This window comes from Cenococcum geophilum, assembly GCF_001692895.1.
Source record: "Cenococcum geophilum 1.58 unplaced genomic scaffold K441scaffold_40, whole genome shotgun sequence".
Taxonomy (NCBI): Eukaryota; Fungi; Ascomycota; class Dothideomycetes; order Gloniales; family Gloniaceae; genus Cenococcum; species Cenococcum geophilum.
The window spans coordinates 260488-281176 of NW_027137598.1; the positions used below are offsets into that span (position 1 = coordinate 260488).

General features: G+C 42.3%; 5 protein-coding genes across 5 annotated transcripts; 2 read left to right on the forward strand and 3 right to left on the reverse strand.

Moving 5' to 3' along the window:
* The first annotated feature begins 5956 nt into the window (after nucleotides 1-5956).
* Nucleotides 5957-8490, forward strand: K441DRAFT_641697 (Na/H antiporter). Its single transcript, XM_067646663.1, has 6 exons — nucleotides 5957-6414; nucleotides 6465-7138; nucleotides 7197-7279; nucleotides 7342-7750; nucleotides 7799-7880; nucleotides 7942-8490. The coding sequence occupies exons 1-6, from the start codon at nucleotides 6297-6299 to the stop codon at nucleotides 8058-8060; spliced, it is 1485 nt and encodes a 494-aa protein (XP_067500696.1). The 5' UTR covers nucleotides 5957-6296; the 3' UTR covers nucleotides 8061-8490.
* A 165-nt stretch (nucleotides 8491-8655) lies between these two features.
* Nucleotides 8656-11333, forward strand: K441DRAFT_664828 (uncharacterized protein). The gene is made up of 4 exons (XM_067649412.1): nucleotides 8656-9187; nucleotides 9240-9438; nucleotides 9609-10592; nucleotides 10689-11333. Exons 1-4 carry the CDS (start codon nucleotides 8963-8965, stop codon nucleotides 11267-11269), a joined length of 1989 nt encoding a protein of 662 aa, XP_067500697.1. The 5' UTR covers nucleotides 8656-8962; the 3' UTR covers nucleotides 11270-11333.
* A 1458-nt stretch (nucleotides 11334-12791) lies between these two features.
* Nucleotides 12792-13975, reverse strand: K441DRAFT_616357 (uncharacterized protein). Its single transcript, XM_067645740.1, has 3 exons — nucleotides 13336-13975; nucleotides 13174-13266; nucleotides 12792-13109 (listed from the first exon to the last, which is right to left on the reverse strand). The coding sequence occupies exons 1-3, from the start codon at nucleotides 13772-13774 to the stop codon at nucleotides 12922-12924; spliced, it is 720 nt and encodes a 239-aa protein (XP_067500698.1). The 5' UTR covers nucleotides 13775-13975; the 3' UTR covers nucleotides 12792-12921.
* Nucleotides 13976-15117: 1142 nt separating this feature from the next.
* Nucleotides 15118-16499, reverse strand: K441DRAFT_575414 (mitochondrial carrier; the record flags this gene model as incomplete). Its single annotated transcript, XM_067644163.1, has 7 exons — nucleotides 15118-15172; nucleotides 15232-15881; nucleotides 15993-16015; nucleotides 16093-16189; nucleotides 16259-16277; nucleotides 16343-16367; nucleotides 16436-16499. 7 exons carry the CDS (start codon nucleotides 16497-16499, stop codon nucleotides 15118-15120), a joined length of 933 nt encoding a protein of 310 aa, XP_067500699.1.
* Nucleotides 16500-18674: 2175 nt separating this feature from the next.
* Nucleotides 18675-20487, reverse strand: K441DRAFT_575776 (citrate synthase; the record flags this gene model as incomplete). The annotated part of the gene is made up of 8 exons (XM_067644182.1): nucleotides 18675-18893; nucleotides 18955-19225; nucleotides 19276-19831; nucleotides 19878-19938; nucleotides 19991-20038; nucleotides 20097-20181; nucleotides 20237-20301; nucleotides 20362-20487. The coding sequence occupies 8 exons, from the start codon at nucleotides 20485-20487 to the stop codon at nucleotides 18675-18677; spliced, it is 1431 nt and encodes a 476-aa protein (XP_067500700.1).
* Nucleotides 20488-20689: the final 202 nt, after the last annotated feature.

Sequence of the window (20689 nt, forward strand, 5' to 3'; positions counted from 1 at the left end):
GCTAGTTCGTCTTTATCTTTATCATTCTCTTCTATATAAGTCTTCTTGATTATATAGTTTTTTTATTATTTAGGGTTTTCGATATATAGCTTTTTAATCTAATTTTAAGAGGAGTAATAGAGGCCTCGATCTCTATAGCTAAGCTAGGAGGTTCTTAAAACACTTCTAAAACTAGTTTTAAGGCTTTATTTTAAAGAGATTAATATTTAGCTAGTAAATAGTCTTTAGACTTGCTTTTTTACTAATATTATATTTTATAGTCTATTATAGTAGTAATATAAGCTATATAGAGCTACTATAGAGCTTATAGAGATAGACCTCCTTATATATTGCCTAGTATTCTAATTAAATATAAAGTTACTTTTACCTTAGAGATTTTTATTTCTACGTATTATCTAAAAGTAAGCTTAGAGCCTAGAAATACTTCAAGCTATCTAACTAGAGGTTTGGGAAATATTTCTACGCCTTCTAGTTTTAGCCCTTCTTCTATAGTAGTACGTTTACTATAGAAGTATATAAGCTCTATTTTACTAATATTTAAACTAATAGTAGCTCCCCTAGCTCTAGATATTAGCTTTAGTACTATTTCCTTTAGTATTTTATAATTAGATATAGCTAAATTTAAAGGTATTGTAATTATAAAATCGTCTATATAGCTAAGAGAGTAGGCTCCCTTTATCTTTAGGCTATAGGTATTGTATATATATAATAGAAATAAAATAGAAGATAACGTAACAACTATTTTAACGAGCTACCTGACGTTCGCGATTTAAATTACCCCCTTTTTAATGCATACTACCTTTTCCTACTCTATAATCATAGACTTTACGGCCACCGGATTACTAGACCTTAATCAAGAAGATCGAATAACACTTGCGATAGCGCATTTACGAGCACACCCCTGCTAATCTATCTGACAAATTACCAAAAATTTCGAGTTACCGTGTACTACTTTACAACACCGCCTAAGAGGCCGTGTATTAAGCTAGATAACTTCGCAAGCCTAGTAAAAGCTCTTAGTTATTAAGGAGGACTTATTAATTAAATTAATCAATGTAATAGTAAGCTGGGGGTGCCCGCTAAGGGTGAAATACCTTAAGTCTATAGCTAAAGATATTCTTAAGTTAAAAGGGAAGCCTACTAATATTAGCTAATATTAGTATAAGAACTTCCTTAATTAAAAAAGAAAGGACGCTAAGGATCTAAAAACCGTTTAAGATTGGTTTAATTTATATATAGCTTTAGTCGCAAACTACGGAGTTCCTGTAGATAATTAATATAATATAAATAAGAAAGGAATTGCCTTAGGAGACAGTAATAAGGCTAAGGTATTAGTTCCTTAATCGTAGGCCTAAGCCTTCATTATAGAGCTGTAAGGGTTATTTTGGCCCTTACTTGACTGCATCGCCTAGGAGCTCTAAGGGGTAGCCAAGGCCTAGCCTTCGGCTAGGCTTAGCACCTCCTTATAAGCTCCTCGGGCTTGCAGCCCTTTCCCTCCTTATTGGTTCGTCTCTGTACCTAGGCTATTGCCTACCCTTATTACCATATCGTCCTCTTCCATCGACTCTTATTGTAACTTATGCTCGGCTTGCCTGCTCCCTACTGTATACCCTAGCAATGTGCCTTACAAGAGCCAGGTAATTATAAATAGGCGTTCTTAATTAAATATATATTAGGAAATCGATTTTAATTACCTCCTTATATTATTTTTAAAGGCAAGTAGGTATAATGGGCTTAGATAACCTTACGTCTTTATCGCGAGACGGTAATTTAAGTAAGTAATTTAGGCTAGATGAATTTAGATATCGCTCTAATTAGTTAAGTTACTTTAACTTATATATTAAGCCATAGCTCTAAGAAATCTATCGCTTATTAATTTTTAACAGCCATAAGAGCCATATATCGTTATAGTTTGTTAAATACTATCAGGCTTATAAGATTATACCTCTCTGCCTTCCTCCTTACTTAACGTATATATTATAGCCTTTAGTAAAAGCTTATAAGAAGTAACTCTATATAGCATTATACGGAGCCTTAGCTATTATAAAGTAAGAGTTTTTAGAGATCTACTAAGCTATATATAGTAAGGCTATATTGTTAACTAATATAGTAAGTGTGTAGCAGGTGATAAGCCTTATTCCTTACAATCTTTCTACTATTCTTTTAAAGATTTAACTAGAGACTACTCTGTTTATAAGTCTTATAAATAAGAATAGTATTTAAATTAATATTCCTATATTGCCTTCCGTTGAAGCGAAGATTAATAAAGTTATTAATTTAGTTATATAAGGTGTTACACCTCTACGTTCTAAAGCTTTATATAATCTACAAGATCTTACCTTAAGAACCCTTACTAATAAAGTTATTCTTTAGCGTATAAATATAGGGCTTATAAACAAGCAAAAGAGGCAGCTTTAAGAAAAGGAAAAAACATTATATAGTAAGGCACGAGTTTTGTTAGTGTAAGATACTCTTAAAAGGGAACGTAATGCGGCTCTACGTGGTAAAGTAGGCTTCGCGAAGAAGGTGTTAAAGGAACTACCTCTACAGACCGATCTTTTTATATAGTATTAATAAATTAACCAATTTGTATAAGAGTCTGTATATACAAGAGCTAGGCTTAAGGGGTAGCTTAATTGGGTGGCTAGCTTATTAGGGTAGCTGTTATGTTATAGGCGAATCCTATAGTATCCCTATTTCTATTTCTACTTTTTCTTATATCTACCTATTAAAGGAAAGTTATAGCTTTCTATTACTAAGAAAGGTAGCTACCTATTATATAAACTCTATAGGTAGTCCTAGTTTCTTATAAATAGATAGAAGCTAGTTTATAGATATATAGTTAAAGGTCTCTTTTCCATCTAGAAATAATATAGTAGTTTTCCTTTACCCAGCTTTTTTCCTATTATTTTTAGATTAGATATTAGTTAGAGGTAGTAGAACCACGTTAATTATAGACCGCTATCTTCTTCCTCCTATTTATAAATCTTAAAGTAAGCTAGTAGTACTAGCTAGATATTTTAATCTAGTAGTATAGATCTTCTTTCTTAAGCAATTTAATAAGGAGATAATTCTATAGGACTTTAGTAAAGAGTAGTCCCCTTTATTAGCTTTAGAGAGAATAACTCCTCTTATTTCTCTAAGCCCTTAGCTAATAGCTTAAGATAAATAAGATCTTATAGATTTTATATTAAAGATCTTCTATAATAGGGTAGGCCTTTTAAGCTCGGACCCCTAGAACTCGGCTACCTCCGGAAGTCGGCCACCCAACCAAAATCAAACCACCAATTTGTCAACTTATTTTCTCTATAACGAATCGATCAATATAGACCAAAATAAGTAGAACTTATAAATAGCTATCGTAGATTTAAATCCGGTGTTAATAAATATGCGCGAAAAGCTATACTTGCATACGGTGTCCCTTTGTTAGTTTTAAGCGATTAATTAAGTGGTATGCTACTAGGGCAATTTATATACTAATATAAATAGTAATTAACTCCTATATAGGTGGCCTTACTTATTAATTGGGTACTTAAATAGGATTTATAATGATTTATTCTTTTATATATATAATTATAAAAGAATAGTAATCTAAATGTTTAATTAAAATAGCAATATAAAGCCCCTAAGTAAAATATAGGTAATTAGCTATTTTAAATTAAAATTTTATATAAAATTTTATTTCTATAGTTAATATGGCATAACTAAAGTAAATTTAAAAATTATATAACCTTTATAAAAAAAGTATAAAGGAAGGTTAATATATAAGTAGAAAATACCTAATATATAAATGAATTTAAAGTTATATTAAGTGTATATATAAACCAAATCACTATTAAAGATACCTTTAAAGAGATAAATTGTATATAGTTACTAAATAATTATAAATAGGTATTTATTATAGAGATAATATCTACTCTTAATTACCTAATTAATCTTCTTATAATTTTTAAAGGAAAACACTTTAATTAATATATTTTTACCAAGTAGAAACACCCTATTAGGTATATATAATATTAAAAAATAATTAAAAGAATAAATATTATTATATTTAACTAATTTACTAATATTTTCTTATATAAAACCGGGTTTTTTTCAGCATTAAAGCTTAATTATTATTTTTAATAGCTATATAAGCCACTATATAATTAAGTTTTTATTAAAATATATATAATATAATATATAACTTATTTTTCTACTGCTTTATTTAATATAATAACCCTTAAATCTATTGTATTTCTCCTCTATAATATTAAAATATTAGGACTAAATTATAGAGCTTATATTTCTTAATAATATAATTTAAATTAAAGGGTGCTGCTTTACTAAGTATAATTACAAAGCATAAAACGGCCTTTTAGCAAAAATAGTTAAATTTAGGTAATATACCTTTAGTATTTATTTATAGAATCTACGTAAGGGCTTTAAGTCTCTATAGGTTAAAAATAAGGCTTTAATAGAGGCTTTAAGCTTTAAATAAGCCAATTTTTATTAGTTTAGTACTACAGACATCCTAAAAAAGCCTTATAATACATATTAAGTAGTTTATAGCCTTTATAACAAGTATATACTTAATTAAAAGACTTAGTTAATTTTCTAAAAAGGAAGTCACCAACTTAAGTAACTTACTGTAGAGGCCATATATAAGGACGCTTAAATATATAGCTCACAATCGCAGCTTAAAGACCTTAAATGTCTAAAAATTCATAGGTAGGTAGCTATAGGCCCAAACATAAAATTTAGAAATATAGATTTAGTTAAGTAAGGTATAAAGGAAGTAGAGGAGAAAGAGGCTAAAATAATAACAAAGGAGTTAAAATTAAAGCCTTAAAATGCGTTAAATAGAAAGGCCGGGGCCGATATTTTAAATTGCACGTAGGGGTAGAGGGTTAAGTTGATTTGATTAAGTATATATAGCTTTAAAAGTGGTGGGGTTCGATTCGCTTAAGTGGCCGAGTTCAGGAGGCGGCCGAGCTTATAGGATTATAAAGGATAGTTTATACTAAGTAACTAAGTTAATAATATATTCCCCTTCCTTCTATTTCTTATTTCCTTTCCTTATATAACGCTTTAACTTTAGTATGTAGTTTATATACGTTGCTTAATATCTGCTTTACTATATATTATTATTACTTATATTTACTCTATAATAGGTCCTAATAAGTATAGACTTAATCCGATCTATTATATATATATATATACCTATTTAAAATAGGCCTAGATCCTTATACTTTAAGTTTAAATTTTATATAAATTTAGCCTTATAGCTAGTTCTATAAAATATAGATTGTATTAATACCTTAACCCGTCACGAGCTATTGGTATTTAAATAAAATACTATATATACTAAGTGTAGGCGTAGGCATAGGCCCTAACTATATCTGCCGAGGCAGTTTATAGGTACTAAGTAAAGATAGCAGCACCTAAATTAGTTCGCGTAGTACCTTTAAATCTCTACCTAATCTAATTAATTAATTTAAAAGTAGGTAAGTAGTATTATAAGTAGTAAGAATAGTAACATTTTAAACTAAATAGGAATAATCTAAACCGATTTAAATAGAGAGTATATAATATTATAGACTTATATTTAATATAATGGATTTTTAAAAAATAATTATATTTTTATAAATATATACTATAGAATTTAAATTTAAATTTAGAATATATCTTTATATATTTTAAAATAAAACTATATTATTACTATTATATAAAGGTAATAGAGAAAATAAAATGCTTTTAGCTTATAATAATTTAAATATAATTAGACTTAGAAAAGTATGTAAATTTTAGTAGTAAAGTAAAGATTTTAAAACTTTTATTACTACTAAAGCTAGGACTATAAGCCCCTAGACCTCGGTAGAGAATCCATTAGTGATAAGGAGCAGTATACACGTGCGTGTAGTGCACGTACCAGCGATTCAAGATTTATGAGATAAATTTCCGCCCCTCCAAGATAAACAAGGCCTTCGCTTTCCTGAGATTGACACCTTAGCTGTGAAATTACCTCAATCTTCGAGGCTCTGAGCTTAACAGAAAAATATCCGTATCTTGTACAATCCAAGCTGGCGTCTCACTCAGTCCTGAAGTTTTCTCATGGTTCCATTCCCTATGGTTCAATAACACATCTGCATATCTTGCCTTCTCTTCTAACAGCTCATTACGTCACTGGAAGAAGGGCCACCGGAATTCCCTAACAATAAAGACCCGTCGTAGGCGCGACGCATAAGCTACTGCCGCAGGATTCTCGGATACATCTATACTACCTACAGCAGGTGGTACCGCCTACCCTTGACAAGATGCCTACCCTAGCTGTGGTCAATTTCAATATTGTCTGCGCCACTCTAGGTGGTTTCATCACTTTGTTTGGTTTGGTGTCCTATCTCTTCAAAGAGGAGTTCTACCTTTCAGAATCACGTCAGTCAATCTTCCCGTTGTCTGGACCGCTTCTGACTAACGTACTATAGTTATATCTTTGATAGCTGGCCTTATATTTTCCCCGCATGCTACAAATCTCATCAGGCCAGAGGAGTACGCTCTTGGGAATACGGAAACACTTGAGACCATTTCTTTGTACTTTACAAGGCTTGTTCTTGGCGTCCAATTAGTTCTGGCCGGTGTCCAACTACCAAGCAAATACTTGAAGAAAGAATGGAAAAGCTTGGCTCTTTTATTGGGGCCAGGAATGACTGTAATGTGGATCTGCACAAGCCTTCTAGTGTATGTATTTGTCCCACACCTAAGCTTTCTGCATGCTCTTGCAGTCGGAGCTTGCGTAACGCCCACAGATCCTATACTCTCCAACTCCATTGTCAAAGGTAGATTCGCCGACAGGAACATCCCAAAGGAGCTGCAAAAGATCATTATTGCAGAGTCTGGGGCGAATGATGGTCTCGGATATCCGTTCCTCTTTTTGCCCCTCTACTTGATCCAGCAGAGAGGGTATGGCGGACTCGGGCAGACCAACAGTACTCGCAGTGCCATTGGCTTGTGGCTTGGCGAGACTTGGGGCTACACCATTCTGCTAAGCGTCTTGTACGGTGCGGCCGTAGGCTGGATTGCCAAAGAACTACTCCACTGGGCCGTGGTACGCAAATATGTGGATAGGGAGAGTTTCCTTGTTTTCGCCATCACTCTTGGCGTATGTCTACCCAATTTCCTTCTATTGACATAATTCACTAACACTATAAATTATGTAGTTGTTTATTGTCGGTACCGTTGGCATGATTGGGAGCGATGATGTGCTCGCCTGTTTTATCGCAGGCAACACCTTCACTTGGGAGTATGTCCTATGAATTTTTAGTACACATAGACGCGTATGTTGTCGCTAACTATTGACTATAGCGATTGGTTTCGTCTCGAAACTTTGGATGATTCGTTCCAACCCATAATAGACATGTTACTCAACGTAGCCGTCTTTATATGGTTCGGAGCTATTTGTCCATGGGACAGCTTTGCGCACAACAACATCATACCACTTTATCGATTGATTTTCCTTGGTATATTGGTTCTTTTGCTCCGCCGCCCTCCCATTATATTCGCCATGCACAAAAAGATCCATCAAATTGAAGACGTTCGCCAGGCTGGTTTTGTTGGATTCTTCGGACCCATCGGCGTCAGCGCAATCTTCTATCTCTACGTCAGTTTAGACTTCTTAAGAAACATAACTGTTGATGGTGAGGTGAGGGAAGATGCTCGGACCCTCATGGAAGCGATGAACATTGTCGTTTGGTTTCTTGCTATCTGTAGCATTGTAAGTACGATGCAATCAGACTTCTTTGCAAGTTGTTAACCTCTATAGGTCATTCATGGTCTTAGTATTCCATTGTGGAAGCTTGGATTTTACCTCCCTCGGACAGTCTCGGCCGCCGTCAGTCAACGAGGTGAGTATGAACCGTTCCATATTATTCGTGAACACGCTACTGAGGGAGAGCATGCGTTGGCAGCACCATCTCGTAATCAATCAGGAGCGGTCACACCCAACAGCGGTATTGTCGGCCCACTTCCAAAACACTTTCGAATTGGGCGTACAGAGTCGCGGTCAACAACTCCGACTCCTGTAGATTCACCAACTGGTACTCGGACTCTAGTGACTGTGTCTCAAACGACACTAAACTCCCAAAGCCACAGCACTTTGGATTCTCCCAGGCCTGAGAGTTTCTAAGAGAAAAGTCAGTTGTCCACCTCCCTTCCTTCACTTATAAACCAAAGAGCTATCCGCTTCCCTGATGAAACAACACCTGGGAACCGGAAACAATTGTGACGGCTAGCGAAAAGAACCGTAAACCACCGTATTCTGTCTACTCAAAATTGCAATTGACAATATGATGATTCTTATGGTCCAACATTCTAAAATTTTATGAGGTGTTCAATGAGGGGTTATCATGGTTATCCGGGAACGGACTCCAAATGCAAAATGGGGCTGAATTTAATAGCTGAACTGCTCAAATTGTGTAATAAATACTCGCATACATAATTGTTTCTGCATACCGTATTGTATTCGCTAATGCAATTCATGCTGACGTGTCTGGTACAGCCTGCAAGGCTTGCCGAAGTAGTCAGTGTCGATCAATAGAAAATCATGAGACGCGAAGAAAATTTCTGGATAGCGGGTTTAAAGCACTCCCCAGGCCACGGCTAGGCTCAGCGGAAGTTTGAGGAAGTGTCTTTGCGGCCACTGAAGCTTTTCAGAAACATCCAAGCAGAATTGTGTCGCATTGTCTTTTCAAAACACGCTCGGTTGTTTGGAAGACACCAAGGTTCTTGGTAGATGCTGACCGTGCTGATTCATCTCATCCCTTTTGGAGTTGCCCAATCAGCCTAAGGGCCAAGACGAAACTTAAAGCCACATTTCTTCGATAGGCGCCACGACTCCACCCACGATGGACTTGAAGTATACCAAAGAGTCCGGTCCCGCCAATCTTCAACCTGCGCAGCAGAGAGCCCCCTGGCCTTCAGAGAAAAAATGACCTCAACGCCGAAGACGTTTGGAGACAACACCTCAACTTCTGGTTCTCACCATCATCACCACCTACACCATACTGGTAAAAGGTTAAGGCACTTCTTTCGACCTGATGGCCGAAAAGTGCATATCGCAGGGTCGCCTGATGAGGTTGAAACTCTGCGGAGAACCCTATCGACGATCGAGAAAGACAATTTCGACCTTGTAATTCACGGTACTCCGGAGCACGTAAGAGCCTTTGATACCTTCGTTAATATTCCTCAAAGCTAACGCACATCAGATCGAGGCTCTAAAGGAGACCCACGAGCACCACATGGCTACTCACAAAAAACTGAAAGAGCAGCATGGCGATCTTGTTGATGAATTCGAGCGCGTCATTCGACAATTAGATGAACTTTCCCTAGAGTTGCACATGATATCTGAGCACGCGGTGCAGTTGGATGCCAATTTTTCAAAGTACGGTTATAGTGCTCATTTGCGTAAGTATTTCCAAATTACTACAGTACGAAACCAAGAAAAATCTATGAGCTATATCTTTGCTTTTTCTGTAGTGTGTTTTCAGCCTTTTTTTGGTGCCTCGTATTCTTCAGTTACATCTCATTAACTTTTTTTTAAAAAAAAAACTACGCAATTTCTGATACCTAGAAAGGCACCAAAGATAGTCCCGAGATGTCGGCGGCCAATTCAGTACTAGGAGACCATGCAAGCGCTTTTGATAAGGCCAGTTGGGAAGCCGAACAGCAACGAGGTGTGACAATGAAATTCTACAAAAAGCCCATTGTACGGCAATATTTCCACAAAGGACTCCTCTGGCGTGCATCAGAAGCCCAAGAGGTGGCCAGCTATGAACTATTCGTTGACCTGTTGTACGTCGGCATCATCGCCATCTCTGGGGACAACGCGGCAGAAATAGCTACCGGGCAGGCACTTCTCCGCTTTACCATCAACTTCATTATGGGGTGGAAGTTCTGGAATGACATTTCTGTGCTCATTAGTTGGTTTGATACCGATGATATCCTGAGGCGTTGTACGGTTCTCTTCATCCTCACCTGTCTACTAGGCTTCACTACCAACATGGCTGATTCGTGGTCCGAAACGTGGACTCCGCTTGTTGGATTCTACCTTGCCGGTCGGTTATTCATAGCTACCACCTATGCTTGGTATGGATGGATTATTCCAATGGTGCGGGGCTCCATGATAGGAAGTTCTATCATGACCGCAATACCCGCTGGTTTTTGGATCGCCAGTATCTACGTCGAGGAGCCACGCCGACAAGCACTCGTATGGGTCGGCATATTCTTGGATATGTTCGGAAGCATGTTTCTTGTGTGTTGGCAAAGGGCGGGTATCTGGATGGCTCCGCGGATGCAAAACTGGGCGAAGAAATGGTTCGAGTTCTTTCCAGGAGCAAACATCGAGCACAAGATCGAAAGAACTGGAGCTTTTGTTACGCTTGTGTTTGGTTACTCAGTCGTTGCTCTTTTATACGAGAATAAGGCTGCCTTCGGCATCAATGCATACTTTGGCAAGGCAGTCTTGGGCCTAGTGCAGGCTTTTGCATTCAATTGGCTGTACTTTGAGATCGACTCATTCAACCTTCACACGCACGCTATTCGCAGGCACATCTTCTCAGGTAAGTTGATCCACTCTCTAACACTCAGTTGTTAGCATTTTCCATGCTAAAAACCCCCATACGCCATCACCGCCTTCCTCTAACAAGTACACATAGCCATAATCTGGATGTCAATCCACCTCCCCTTCATCATGTCGTTCGTCCTCTCCGCGGCCTCTCTCTCCAAGCTCGTCCTCGCACACGACTGCGCCAACTCGGACCCGGAAACGCTCTACGAGACCTATGCCGCGCGCTCAACGCCCGACATCAGCCGGGGCCAGCGCTGGTTCTACTGCGGTGGGCTGGGCATCGCGCTCGCCATCATGGGCGTCATCTCGCTGACGCACGTCTACAAGGCGATCCCGAACCAGCGCCTGCTGAAGTGGAAACGCCTCGTCTTTCGCTTCTGCGTCGCTATCGTCATCATCTGCCTCCCGCTCGCCGAGGGCCTCAACTCGCTGCACCTGATCGCCACGACCACGGGGCTGGTGCTATGCGTGCTGTTTTTGGAGCTCGTCGGCTCGACCTGCACCCAGGATACGTTCTGGCGGGATGATAAGAGGTATTGTAAGTATAGTGCGAAGTGTAAGGTTACGAGGAAGGAGTTGGAGGTGAGCATGAAGAATGGGACGACGATAAATGTGGAGGATATTGCGAAGAGGGAGGCTGGGGAGAACGGCGGGTTTTCGGTGGTGTAAGGCACGGGTTGCAGGGAGTTGTAGCTAGTTGTGGAAGACTGATTGTATTTGCATACTTTAGGCTAGATTTTAGGCGCTCACATTGTACAAACGTGGAAGCAGAGTTCTTGAGATATTTACCAAACTACGCGTGGGTGATGTGTGCGGTGTTCGGGAGTGCCAAATCACTTGGTGAAGGTGAGTGAAGCTGGCCACAATAGCAGACCCAGGTGCATCATGTTTGTTCTAGGAGAGAGTAGTGTGAGGGGTAACTCGTTTAGTTGCTGCTAGTATAGGCCTCCGAGGGCCCTCAAAAGACGCCCGGGACCCTACACATATGTAACTTTAACTAGCTGCAATTAAAGGGTCTGTACTCGCCTTCTCGAGTTATCCTACTTTTACTGCTCAGTTAGCCTAACATTATGTGGTGGTTGTATTGAACGATCATTTAAACTCAGAAAGATGTTCTGTAAATAAAGCAGGAAGGTTCCAGTTTTTGAAGTGAGGTGGAGTACACCCACGCTAAGTGATCCTCGGCTCCTTGCTGTCAATTAGACTGATTCACCGTTGTGACTATGTATGTGGAGCTCCTAGATCTCAGAAATATCTGCTAATTCTTTCATACATCAATCTCCACATCTAGCTTCAGAATATCTCACTGTCAACTAGTCTTTCGAGCAAGCACAAGCACATAATCAATGAACTTGAAATAAAAACATCCTCACCAACACTCATCTACAAGCAACGGCTAGTAGATCAAGTGCGCATGCTCTTGGCAACTCAACCACATACTGAACGTAATTACCAAGTGAGCAACATAACTGCCTCATGTGCCACATTAACCAGAATTTCGAGAGGCTGCCAAAAACTTCCAAAAATGTAATGGTCTGCACACTATGACTACCTCTGCAATTGCAAAATGAACCTTAATAATATCGATGACCTATACGAGGTCAACTTCTGCCGGAGCGGAGAATTAGAATGGCGGGTGAAGGACGAAGCCCGAAAAAATAACCAGGTTTATCAAGGACCGTTTAACAGGCATGTTCACGCGGCCGAGTGTGATAGCATAACTTATATGGGGTACGACGAAATTTGCAATGAATCCTGCCTGACTCATCGGTTGTCCGAATCGCAAAGGACGAAACTGGGAGTGGGTTTGCCAAAGGACACCCAAGTGTTCCACCTAAAGGAGTTGCAGCCCGGAGTCGGGTATTGGAAGGATTATAGTTGCCGTCACAATTATTGCGGACATGGTCATTGCATGAAGATGTGGGCCCAGACATCTCGAAAGGCTTACAAGTCCATTGGCAGGTATTTCGGCGTGCAGGGCCTGATTTACGAAGGGTTATTTGCAATCTTCAGATGTTGACTGGTCTTCTGGAGGAATTTTATAATAATTATTTCGTTAGAGGGATAGGAGTATTCTGCATGCTGTGTGAGTCTAGGATAGACTTACATGTATTGCGTTGTATGCATAATTGTTGACAACCTCACTCAGTACATGGTGCTCTGGTGATAGCAATCAGAGAGCCTTTCATATGCACCACGAAGGCTATTATGAAGGTATTACAGTCCAATGCCTAGTTTCTTAACCGGCAGTTTCGAGAACTGGTCTTCCTGCACATTCAATTACATACTTTTAGTATACGACTTATGCTTATCCCATGTCTTCACCCTCTTCTCTTTGCCTGACCACCTTGACCCTGGCCTTGGCTTGAGCTTTCCTCTCCCGAAGAGGTCTTACCTGCCATCCACGACGCAAAGTCGAAGTTCTGAATCTGCGTAGCGGGATTTGCAGCGGAGTTGAGAGGGCTCTTCTTCTGCATCTCCTCGAATTCCGCGCGGGTCTCGGGGTCCACTGCTCACGGATATCAGCATGCTGCTACGGATCTTCTCTGATAGGGCGTGGAACTCCAACTTACTATTCTCCATCAAATAGGGCATCCCCACAATCAACACCAGCGAGAAGAGCGCCATAAGAATCATCGGATTCTTCAAGAATGACAGCGGCGAAACTATAACACCGTATTAGCCTTCCTTCAAATATACCCCAACGACCACGTCTAGAATGGGGATATACTCACATCCTCCCCTGACCTCGTAGTATTCCTTGACCCCAATCGGCCGCACCTCCGCCACCACCCCACTTGGCCCCCCCCCTCTCTTCTCTCCTTTATTGTCCCACTCGTTCCCTAAGAAGGTTTGCCATACCGCTACTTTTTCCTGCAAGCCTCCCTTCCCGTCTCCTCCGACAGTTACGTCTACCCGTAATGGCTCAAATGCGAAGTCCCGGCAGTGCACGGTTGCAAGATAGCTGCCGGCGGTCAAGTTCGAGAAGATGAAGGTGTTAGCGCGGGAAAGTGGAGCTGAGTAAGGTGCGCCGGAGGATTGTAACGTTGCGTGGGTTGTAGGTGGAAGGAGCGACGGGTTTTGAAGAAGGTGAGTTGAGGGGATGGTGAGAGTGAGGCGGGCCGCGGATGTAAGGGCACCAAAGAGAAGTGGGAGGGCTTCTGGCAGGCGCATTTTTGTATATATATTGTTTGTGGGAAGTCGGGAGTGGGCTAGATAAGTAGGGTTAGATGTGCAAATGGAGCTTTCGGAGTAATGTTGAATTGACGCTTTCGGTAGCCGGAGAAACTCAGAAGCGAAGGCGCATCAATTTATTGTGGCATGAAGTCGCGAAATCTCCCTGCCGGACATTGGACTGGTTAGATGGGCACCACAAGATCTGGACGCCGAGCNTGGTCGCATGTCGAAGGAGATGGCGAAACAGAAGCCTGTAGGCGTGAAACGACCCAAGACAGTCATCACCGGGATGAGACGAACTGCTCGTACATGGTTGTGAACCCGGCACGGTGAAGCTCTACAGTATGTCCTTGTGTGGTTCAAAGGAGGCCTCTGCACCCCGTATGGCATAGGCAAGAGAACGTCTTTTACCTCCACCAATACCGCGGTAACACGACAAGCAAAGATAGGGGGTCAACGTGGAACTGACTAGGGTGGTGATAGTCTGTGACTGAACCACAATGTCACATCTACGATGCGTAGGCAGCATAGCGCCAACCTAATCGTTGTATCCCCAAGCGTTATTACTAGCTGGGGAGACGTCTATATCTTATTATTCAAGGACTCTGCACTTGTAAAGCAAGAGGAACCGCTAAGATTTACGATATGCTATAATGCCGTGATAATGCTTTGAACTTGCTGGCCATTCTACTTGCAGAGGAAGGAGGATCATCTACATATAATGATAAGTGGAGTTAGCAATGCAAGGCAATGATATTCAGCCTTGTGTTGCAGTGGTGGGTATCATCCGCATCCTGTTCTGCGGGTGGTTGAGAGAAAAGAGACCGATTGATAGTGGTCTCCGGGATCGTGATCCTGTCAAGCCTTGTAAGAGGTGCGTCTGCTGCGAAGAACGATATCTAAGGGCTAACCCGAGCGGTGTAGTGATATGCCAAGGCTTCCCAATTATGTGATATTCGCTGCGAGATGTTCCTTCCGGTGAAGATGTAGTAACATCTAAGGTTTGCTCTCCCTTACTACTTCGGATTATCCCTTTAATCCCCTAAACCTCGTCAGCTCTACCATCTCTATACATCAACAGCACGACCCAAATACTGCTTATTCCATAGCATAGATTTGATGTAGGATACAATCAATCAAGACAAACTCGCCCTAACAATCATGCGGGCCATGCATGCCCCAGTTCTATCAGCGACCATGATATACCCGGGGTATTGGGTATGGCCAAGCAGCCTGTATAATCTCACAAAGAAAAAAGCAAGCATACATCGAAAAGAAAATACAACGCAAGATAAGTCACTCCCGATAAAAAATCAGAGACTCAGTTACCCAAACGCCGATTAGTGCTTAGCCGTAACCGTTTCGCCAGTCAGCTTCTCAACAGCTTCCTTGGCACTGTGGGGTTGTTAGCATCTGCGTAGGAGGGAGGGGTTGAGGGGTATCGTGAAACTTACATGTCTCCCAAAGCAACCATGCAAACAGTTTGCCAAACGCCCAACCCAATTCTAGGAGTAACGCCACGATACAATCCCTTCAGACCGTTGGTCTTGTAGATATAGCGGAAGGTCTTGCCAACCGTCAAATTCTTAGGCCGGTTGGGGTCTTCCGTTTTGCTCTGCATCTCGACACGGATGACCTCGATGGGCTGATTCCACGCGCTCAACCCACCACCGAGTGCGCTGGCAAGCACCTTCTCCATAACGCCGAGCTTCTCTCCGCCCTCCTTGCCCGTGACTCTCCTGATGCCAGTCTCGGCGACACGCGAAAGACCGAAGCGGGAACCCCAGTTGGTGACCTGGCGGACGGCGACAGCGTTGACGCCCCTGTTGATACCGCGAATACCCTCGGTACGCCAGATGTTCATGAATGTCTCCATGGTCCCCGGCGGCTTCATGCCCGAGGCGGCGACCTTGTGCTTTGTGATTTCCACCGTCTTCATGCATGTACAGAAGCCCATTGTTGCGTATGCTTGTGCTAGACCGCCCGCCATACCGCCGCTTATGCCGGCTACAAAGGGCGCGGCGCCGAATGATCGCGCATAGTATTCGCCCTCGGAGGCAACGAAGAGGAGCACGGCGCCCTTGGTCGAAGCTTCGATCCATGCCTAGATATTTTTGTTAATTCTGCGCAGAGAACTTGGCTTTTCTGATTTTGATGTAGAGGATTTTTTTGAATGTAGACCGGAATCTGATAGAAATGAACAAAATCGGCTTACCCATGGGATGAGACCTTGGTAGACTGTATCACGAAAATCAGTTACATGATCGGGGATATCTCCGAAGATGTCATCCAGATAAGGCAATCGGCAAACTCACACCCAAGGACACCACCACGACTCCAAATCTTCGCGATAGCCCCAGCAAAGCCATCGGCTCTGTTGGCAGCCATTGTAGTCTTCACGACTTCCAATGGCTATTGTATTAAGCCCATGTTAGCGCTTTCATCCCACTGCTCATGATTTCACCGATTGCGGAGCTATACCTGTCCCAGAGTTGTCACTCTAAAATGGCAGTCCGTCAGCTTTTGTCTCGGTCGTGTTACAATTCACTGCGATAGAGCACTTACTCAAACATATTCAAACCGGCTCCGACTGTGCTCGTAAGCCTCGGTCAGCCTGAATTCACCCATCCGAATACCTCTCTCTGGGCGTATACTCACGCAACAAGTTGCTGAACTTTACCGGCTTCTTCTCCAGCTTCGGGGGCGCGGCAACGCCTGCCATGGTCGCTGTGGGTGCGGACATAATCTGGGAGGACTCGGTGTGATAGGGGCCCTGACCAAGGGAATGGGGTGCTTCTTCGCAGGTTCGACGTGGGACAGGTGTGCTGTAGATTCAGGAACAGGTACGTGGCGGTTTTATCGCAGCTATCGAAGTTGGTCGTAGCGTTCGGTCGGTCGATTTTGGGGGGAGTTGGTTGAGCTAGTGGCTGTCGATGATTTGCTTCTTTGAAGATGATCCCGCCAAGACTATAGCTTCCGCCGCGGCGTTTTCGGGAGCCGGTGAATGTGACAAAGATGTCAACCGTGGAACTCACGACAACGAAGCACTCCGTATTCTGCACCGAATTCAAATGAAAAGGAGCTGAGCAAATACGAGCGGTGAGCAGGAAGTCTGGTCAGCACACCAGCAAAAAGTAAAGCCGATTAACGTTTTCTGACAGCACGAATATTTCTCGGCGAGCAGAGTAAGTCTTTGTTGAGGCTGATTGTTGTGCCGCCGCGGCTCCCCAAAAATTTCGCCTGGCTCATCACGGACATGCCGACAGTTCAACAAGCCCGCTCCGTCAGCTCATAATCCCCATTTCTAGCCCTTGTCTGGCCCAATTGTTCACCGCTTCCGGAGAATGCGTCGCTTCCGTTGCCCTTTGGCTCTGCAAGCCACTCAGATCATCTTGCAGCCACGTTTTCTGGTTCCTTTCGGCCACCGAAACACGATCCAGGAACGAGTCCTGGATCTCCATGGCGCGTTGATCCTTCTCGAATCAATTAATTTTGGATATCGTATTGGCCGAACATCCTATTTAATGGATCCATCAATGCTTCCGGCGATATTCAGGGCGTCATCCGTTTGGAGTAATGGAGAGCAGCAATAAATAAACCTTCAGTAGGTACAGAGTCATGCTTCGGGAACTCTAGTCGAGGAGCGCCTTAGCCAGTCTTAGGAAGTCTGTTTATGCTTATGCGAAAGTTGTTTCTATTACTGTTTAGATAACCTATTTATGCTTTGTATTAAATTTTAAGAAGAACTTTTTACATCTTTATACACGTGCTTCTACTTAATTAAAAATATTTTAGGACAATTATCCCTTGACCCGTCAGTCCCACGAGTAAGTGGTCCGTGCGCAAACACCAGTTTTAAACAACGCGTGTGTCTATATAGATTCCATCAATTAATTACCTACTACAATACAAAATACGGTTCAACAGGAAGAAGTGCTAGTAACCTTATATCGGGCGACTTAACTCCCAAAATTAGGCGTCTATATTAAATTACTATATAATCAAAAGCTTTATAATTCCTCAGTGCGGGCGTTAAATTCAGGTCAATTGATTTGCTAGTTCTTATCGATAACCGTTAGACGCGAATTGACGGGTCAAGGGATAAGGTAATATACTTCTAATTATGGCTTAAGAAGATATCTAATCCTATTTTATAAATTTTATTATACTTTTATAAAGGAGCTAAAGTACCTTTTATACTCTTATAATAAGATAACCTCTCTTGTAGTTTTATAACTTTAGAAGTGTTTCAGGATCACTCAAGGAGTGCTTTAGGACATTCTCACTGTTCTAATTTCCGTATATACAAAGAGCTGAAGCTATTTTCACGCTGACTTGACTGGTGCAAATCCTAGACTCTTTACTAGGACTCAGGGATATTTTCTACCTTATAACAGGGATTATAGAGTGCTTCAGGCCAACTGGAAAATATATTACGTCCTTGTTATCGTGCACTACGAGGTGCTTCAGGACCATTTACGGAGTAGAAATGGAGATTGAATTATGTTGACATAGTTGTTGGGACTTATTGATAAATTGCGGACTTCTTTCCAAACCGTCTAAGATATGACGTATATTATATGGCCATGCAAAATACCATTTAACTGCAACACTGTCGATTCATAAATATCAGAACCTTTTTATATTCCAGACAGGGCATATACATGGTGTGAAGAGAGTAGAAGTTTCCCAGAACCCGCTAAACGACGGTAATAATGGTACACGCGGCTATCGTATCCAATCCAAAGTGGCATAAGGAGAAAGGTCATACCCTGCAGTCGTTGCCGGTTCCCCGAAACATTCCCTATTCTATCATACACAGAAGTTACCTAGTCTAGTGCTCTTTCACAGCTACCTAAATCACAGCCACCACCCCACGCCTAGATCATCCATCATTTTACAACGACGCACCAACCAGTTTAGCATATGCCTCGGTACTGAAAGACTTGGGCCGCTCGATTGGTGCACCCACAGCACGATCAATGATCAGCTGGGGAAGTACACCGAGTGCCCGCGAGACTCCGAAAAGAACGGTGTAATAGTTCTGCTCAGTCAAACCATAATATTGTAATAGAATTCCGCTATGGGCGTCAATATTTGGAAATGGGTTCTTGGTCTCGGGGTACGTTAGCCAAACCCAGATACATAGTTAAGGTGTGTAAGGGGCTAAAGCTTACCTTGCCATGCTCCGTGAGGACACCAGGGGCAATTTTGTAGACTTGGCTGACCAACTTGAACATTGGGTCGTCCGGAAGCTTCTTCTGGGCGAATTCGCGCTGGGATACGTAACGGGGGTCAGTCTTCCTCAGGACGGCGTGGCCATAACCTGGAACAACTTGTCCAGCCTTGAGGGTAGACCAGAGGTAGTCGGTGATGGCCTGGTCGCTCAAATCGTTACCAACGGCCTTTTTCATCTTTGTTAGCCAGTTAAGCACTTCCTGGTTGGCCCTGTAAAACGTTAGCAAAGATTGAAAATGATTTTCCATGTTGAAGCTCACAATCCGTGGAGAGGACCAGCAAGACCGTTAAGACCAGCAGCTAAAGAAAGATAAGGCGAGCTCAGAGCACTGCCAACTAAGTGAGTTGTGTGAGCGCTAACGTTTCCACCTTCATGATCAGAGTGGATGGTCAGGTAGAGGCGCATCAGCTCAACGAAGTCGCTGTTATCAGCAAAACCAAGTTGGTTAGCCAAGTTGTAGCCGTAGTCCTTGTCCTTTTGAACTGAAGCAACCTTGCCATCCTTGTAAACGTTGCGGTAGATTTTTGCGGCGATGGTCGGGAGCTTGGCAATCAGGTCCATGGAATCCTCAAAAGTGTGCTCCCAGTACTGCGACTTGTGCATGCCCTTAGCATATGCCTTGGCGAAAGACGACTCGTGCTCGAGAGCGGTGACCGCAAGGGAGAATTGAGCCATTGGATGGAGGTCATTGGGGCAGCGGTCGATCAATTCTTCGATGAACTTGGGGATGTTGGAGCGGGCCGCCCATTCTGCAGAGAGGTCGCGAACTTGCTGCTCAGATGGGACTTCCCCGGTCAAGAGGAGCCAGAAAAGACCTGAGATAATTAGACTCGCTAAACTGTATATTTTGAGTTTCCTCACCTTCTGGTAATGGCTCTTCACCGCCGGGAGCTTTTGGGAGGACTTGCTGGCACTCAGGAATCTACCGGAGATGAATATTTTGTCAAATTTAAACAATTGTAAGATTTACTCACAGTCTTTCCGCGGAAACGGATGCCCTCCTCTGAGTCCAAGACGGATCCCTATCAATTGTAAGTTTATCAGGAAAAAAATGTTGTTCACATGCCATCGGCAACCAACCTCCCAGACAAGCGACTTGATGCCGCGGGCACCGCCATAGACTTGGCCAAGGGTAACTTCGCCGATGACCTTGCTGCCGTAATCCCTGTTGAAATACAATTAATAAATGCTTCAGATAATGTAGCTGATGATGGGCTTACTTTCGCAGCTTCTTGATCTTTTCAATCTCGCCCGGGAGCTTCGCAGCAAAGGTCTCTTTCAACGACTGGAAATGATTGCATTAGGATTTTAAGAGTAGCAAAGTGCGAGAGAATCGATATCTTACTTGAGTTTTGCCGGTGGAGTAGCTGCGCAGGCCATTGAAGACAGATGCAGACCTCCACGGGGCAGCAGCGGAAGTGCCCAATGACGAGCGGAAGGTAGAAGAGGTGAATCGCAGAGCTGTAGCCATGGCTGAGGAATTGATGACGGGAAGTCAGTGTAGGAGATTAGGTTAAGGTGGGAGCGGCGGAAGGACAGGATGGATGAAAAAAGGAAGCCCAAATGTTAAGCTTGGACCACAAGCGTCATCTCGTTGAGAAGCCGCAGTGCATTCTGCGCATCGGACATCGGGAAACGCGGCGGCTCTCCCTGCACGCTTTGGGCCTGTCTCG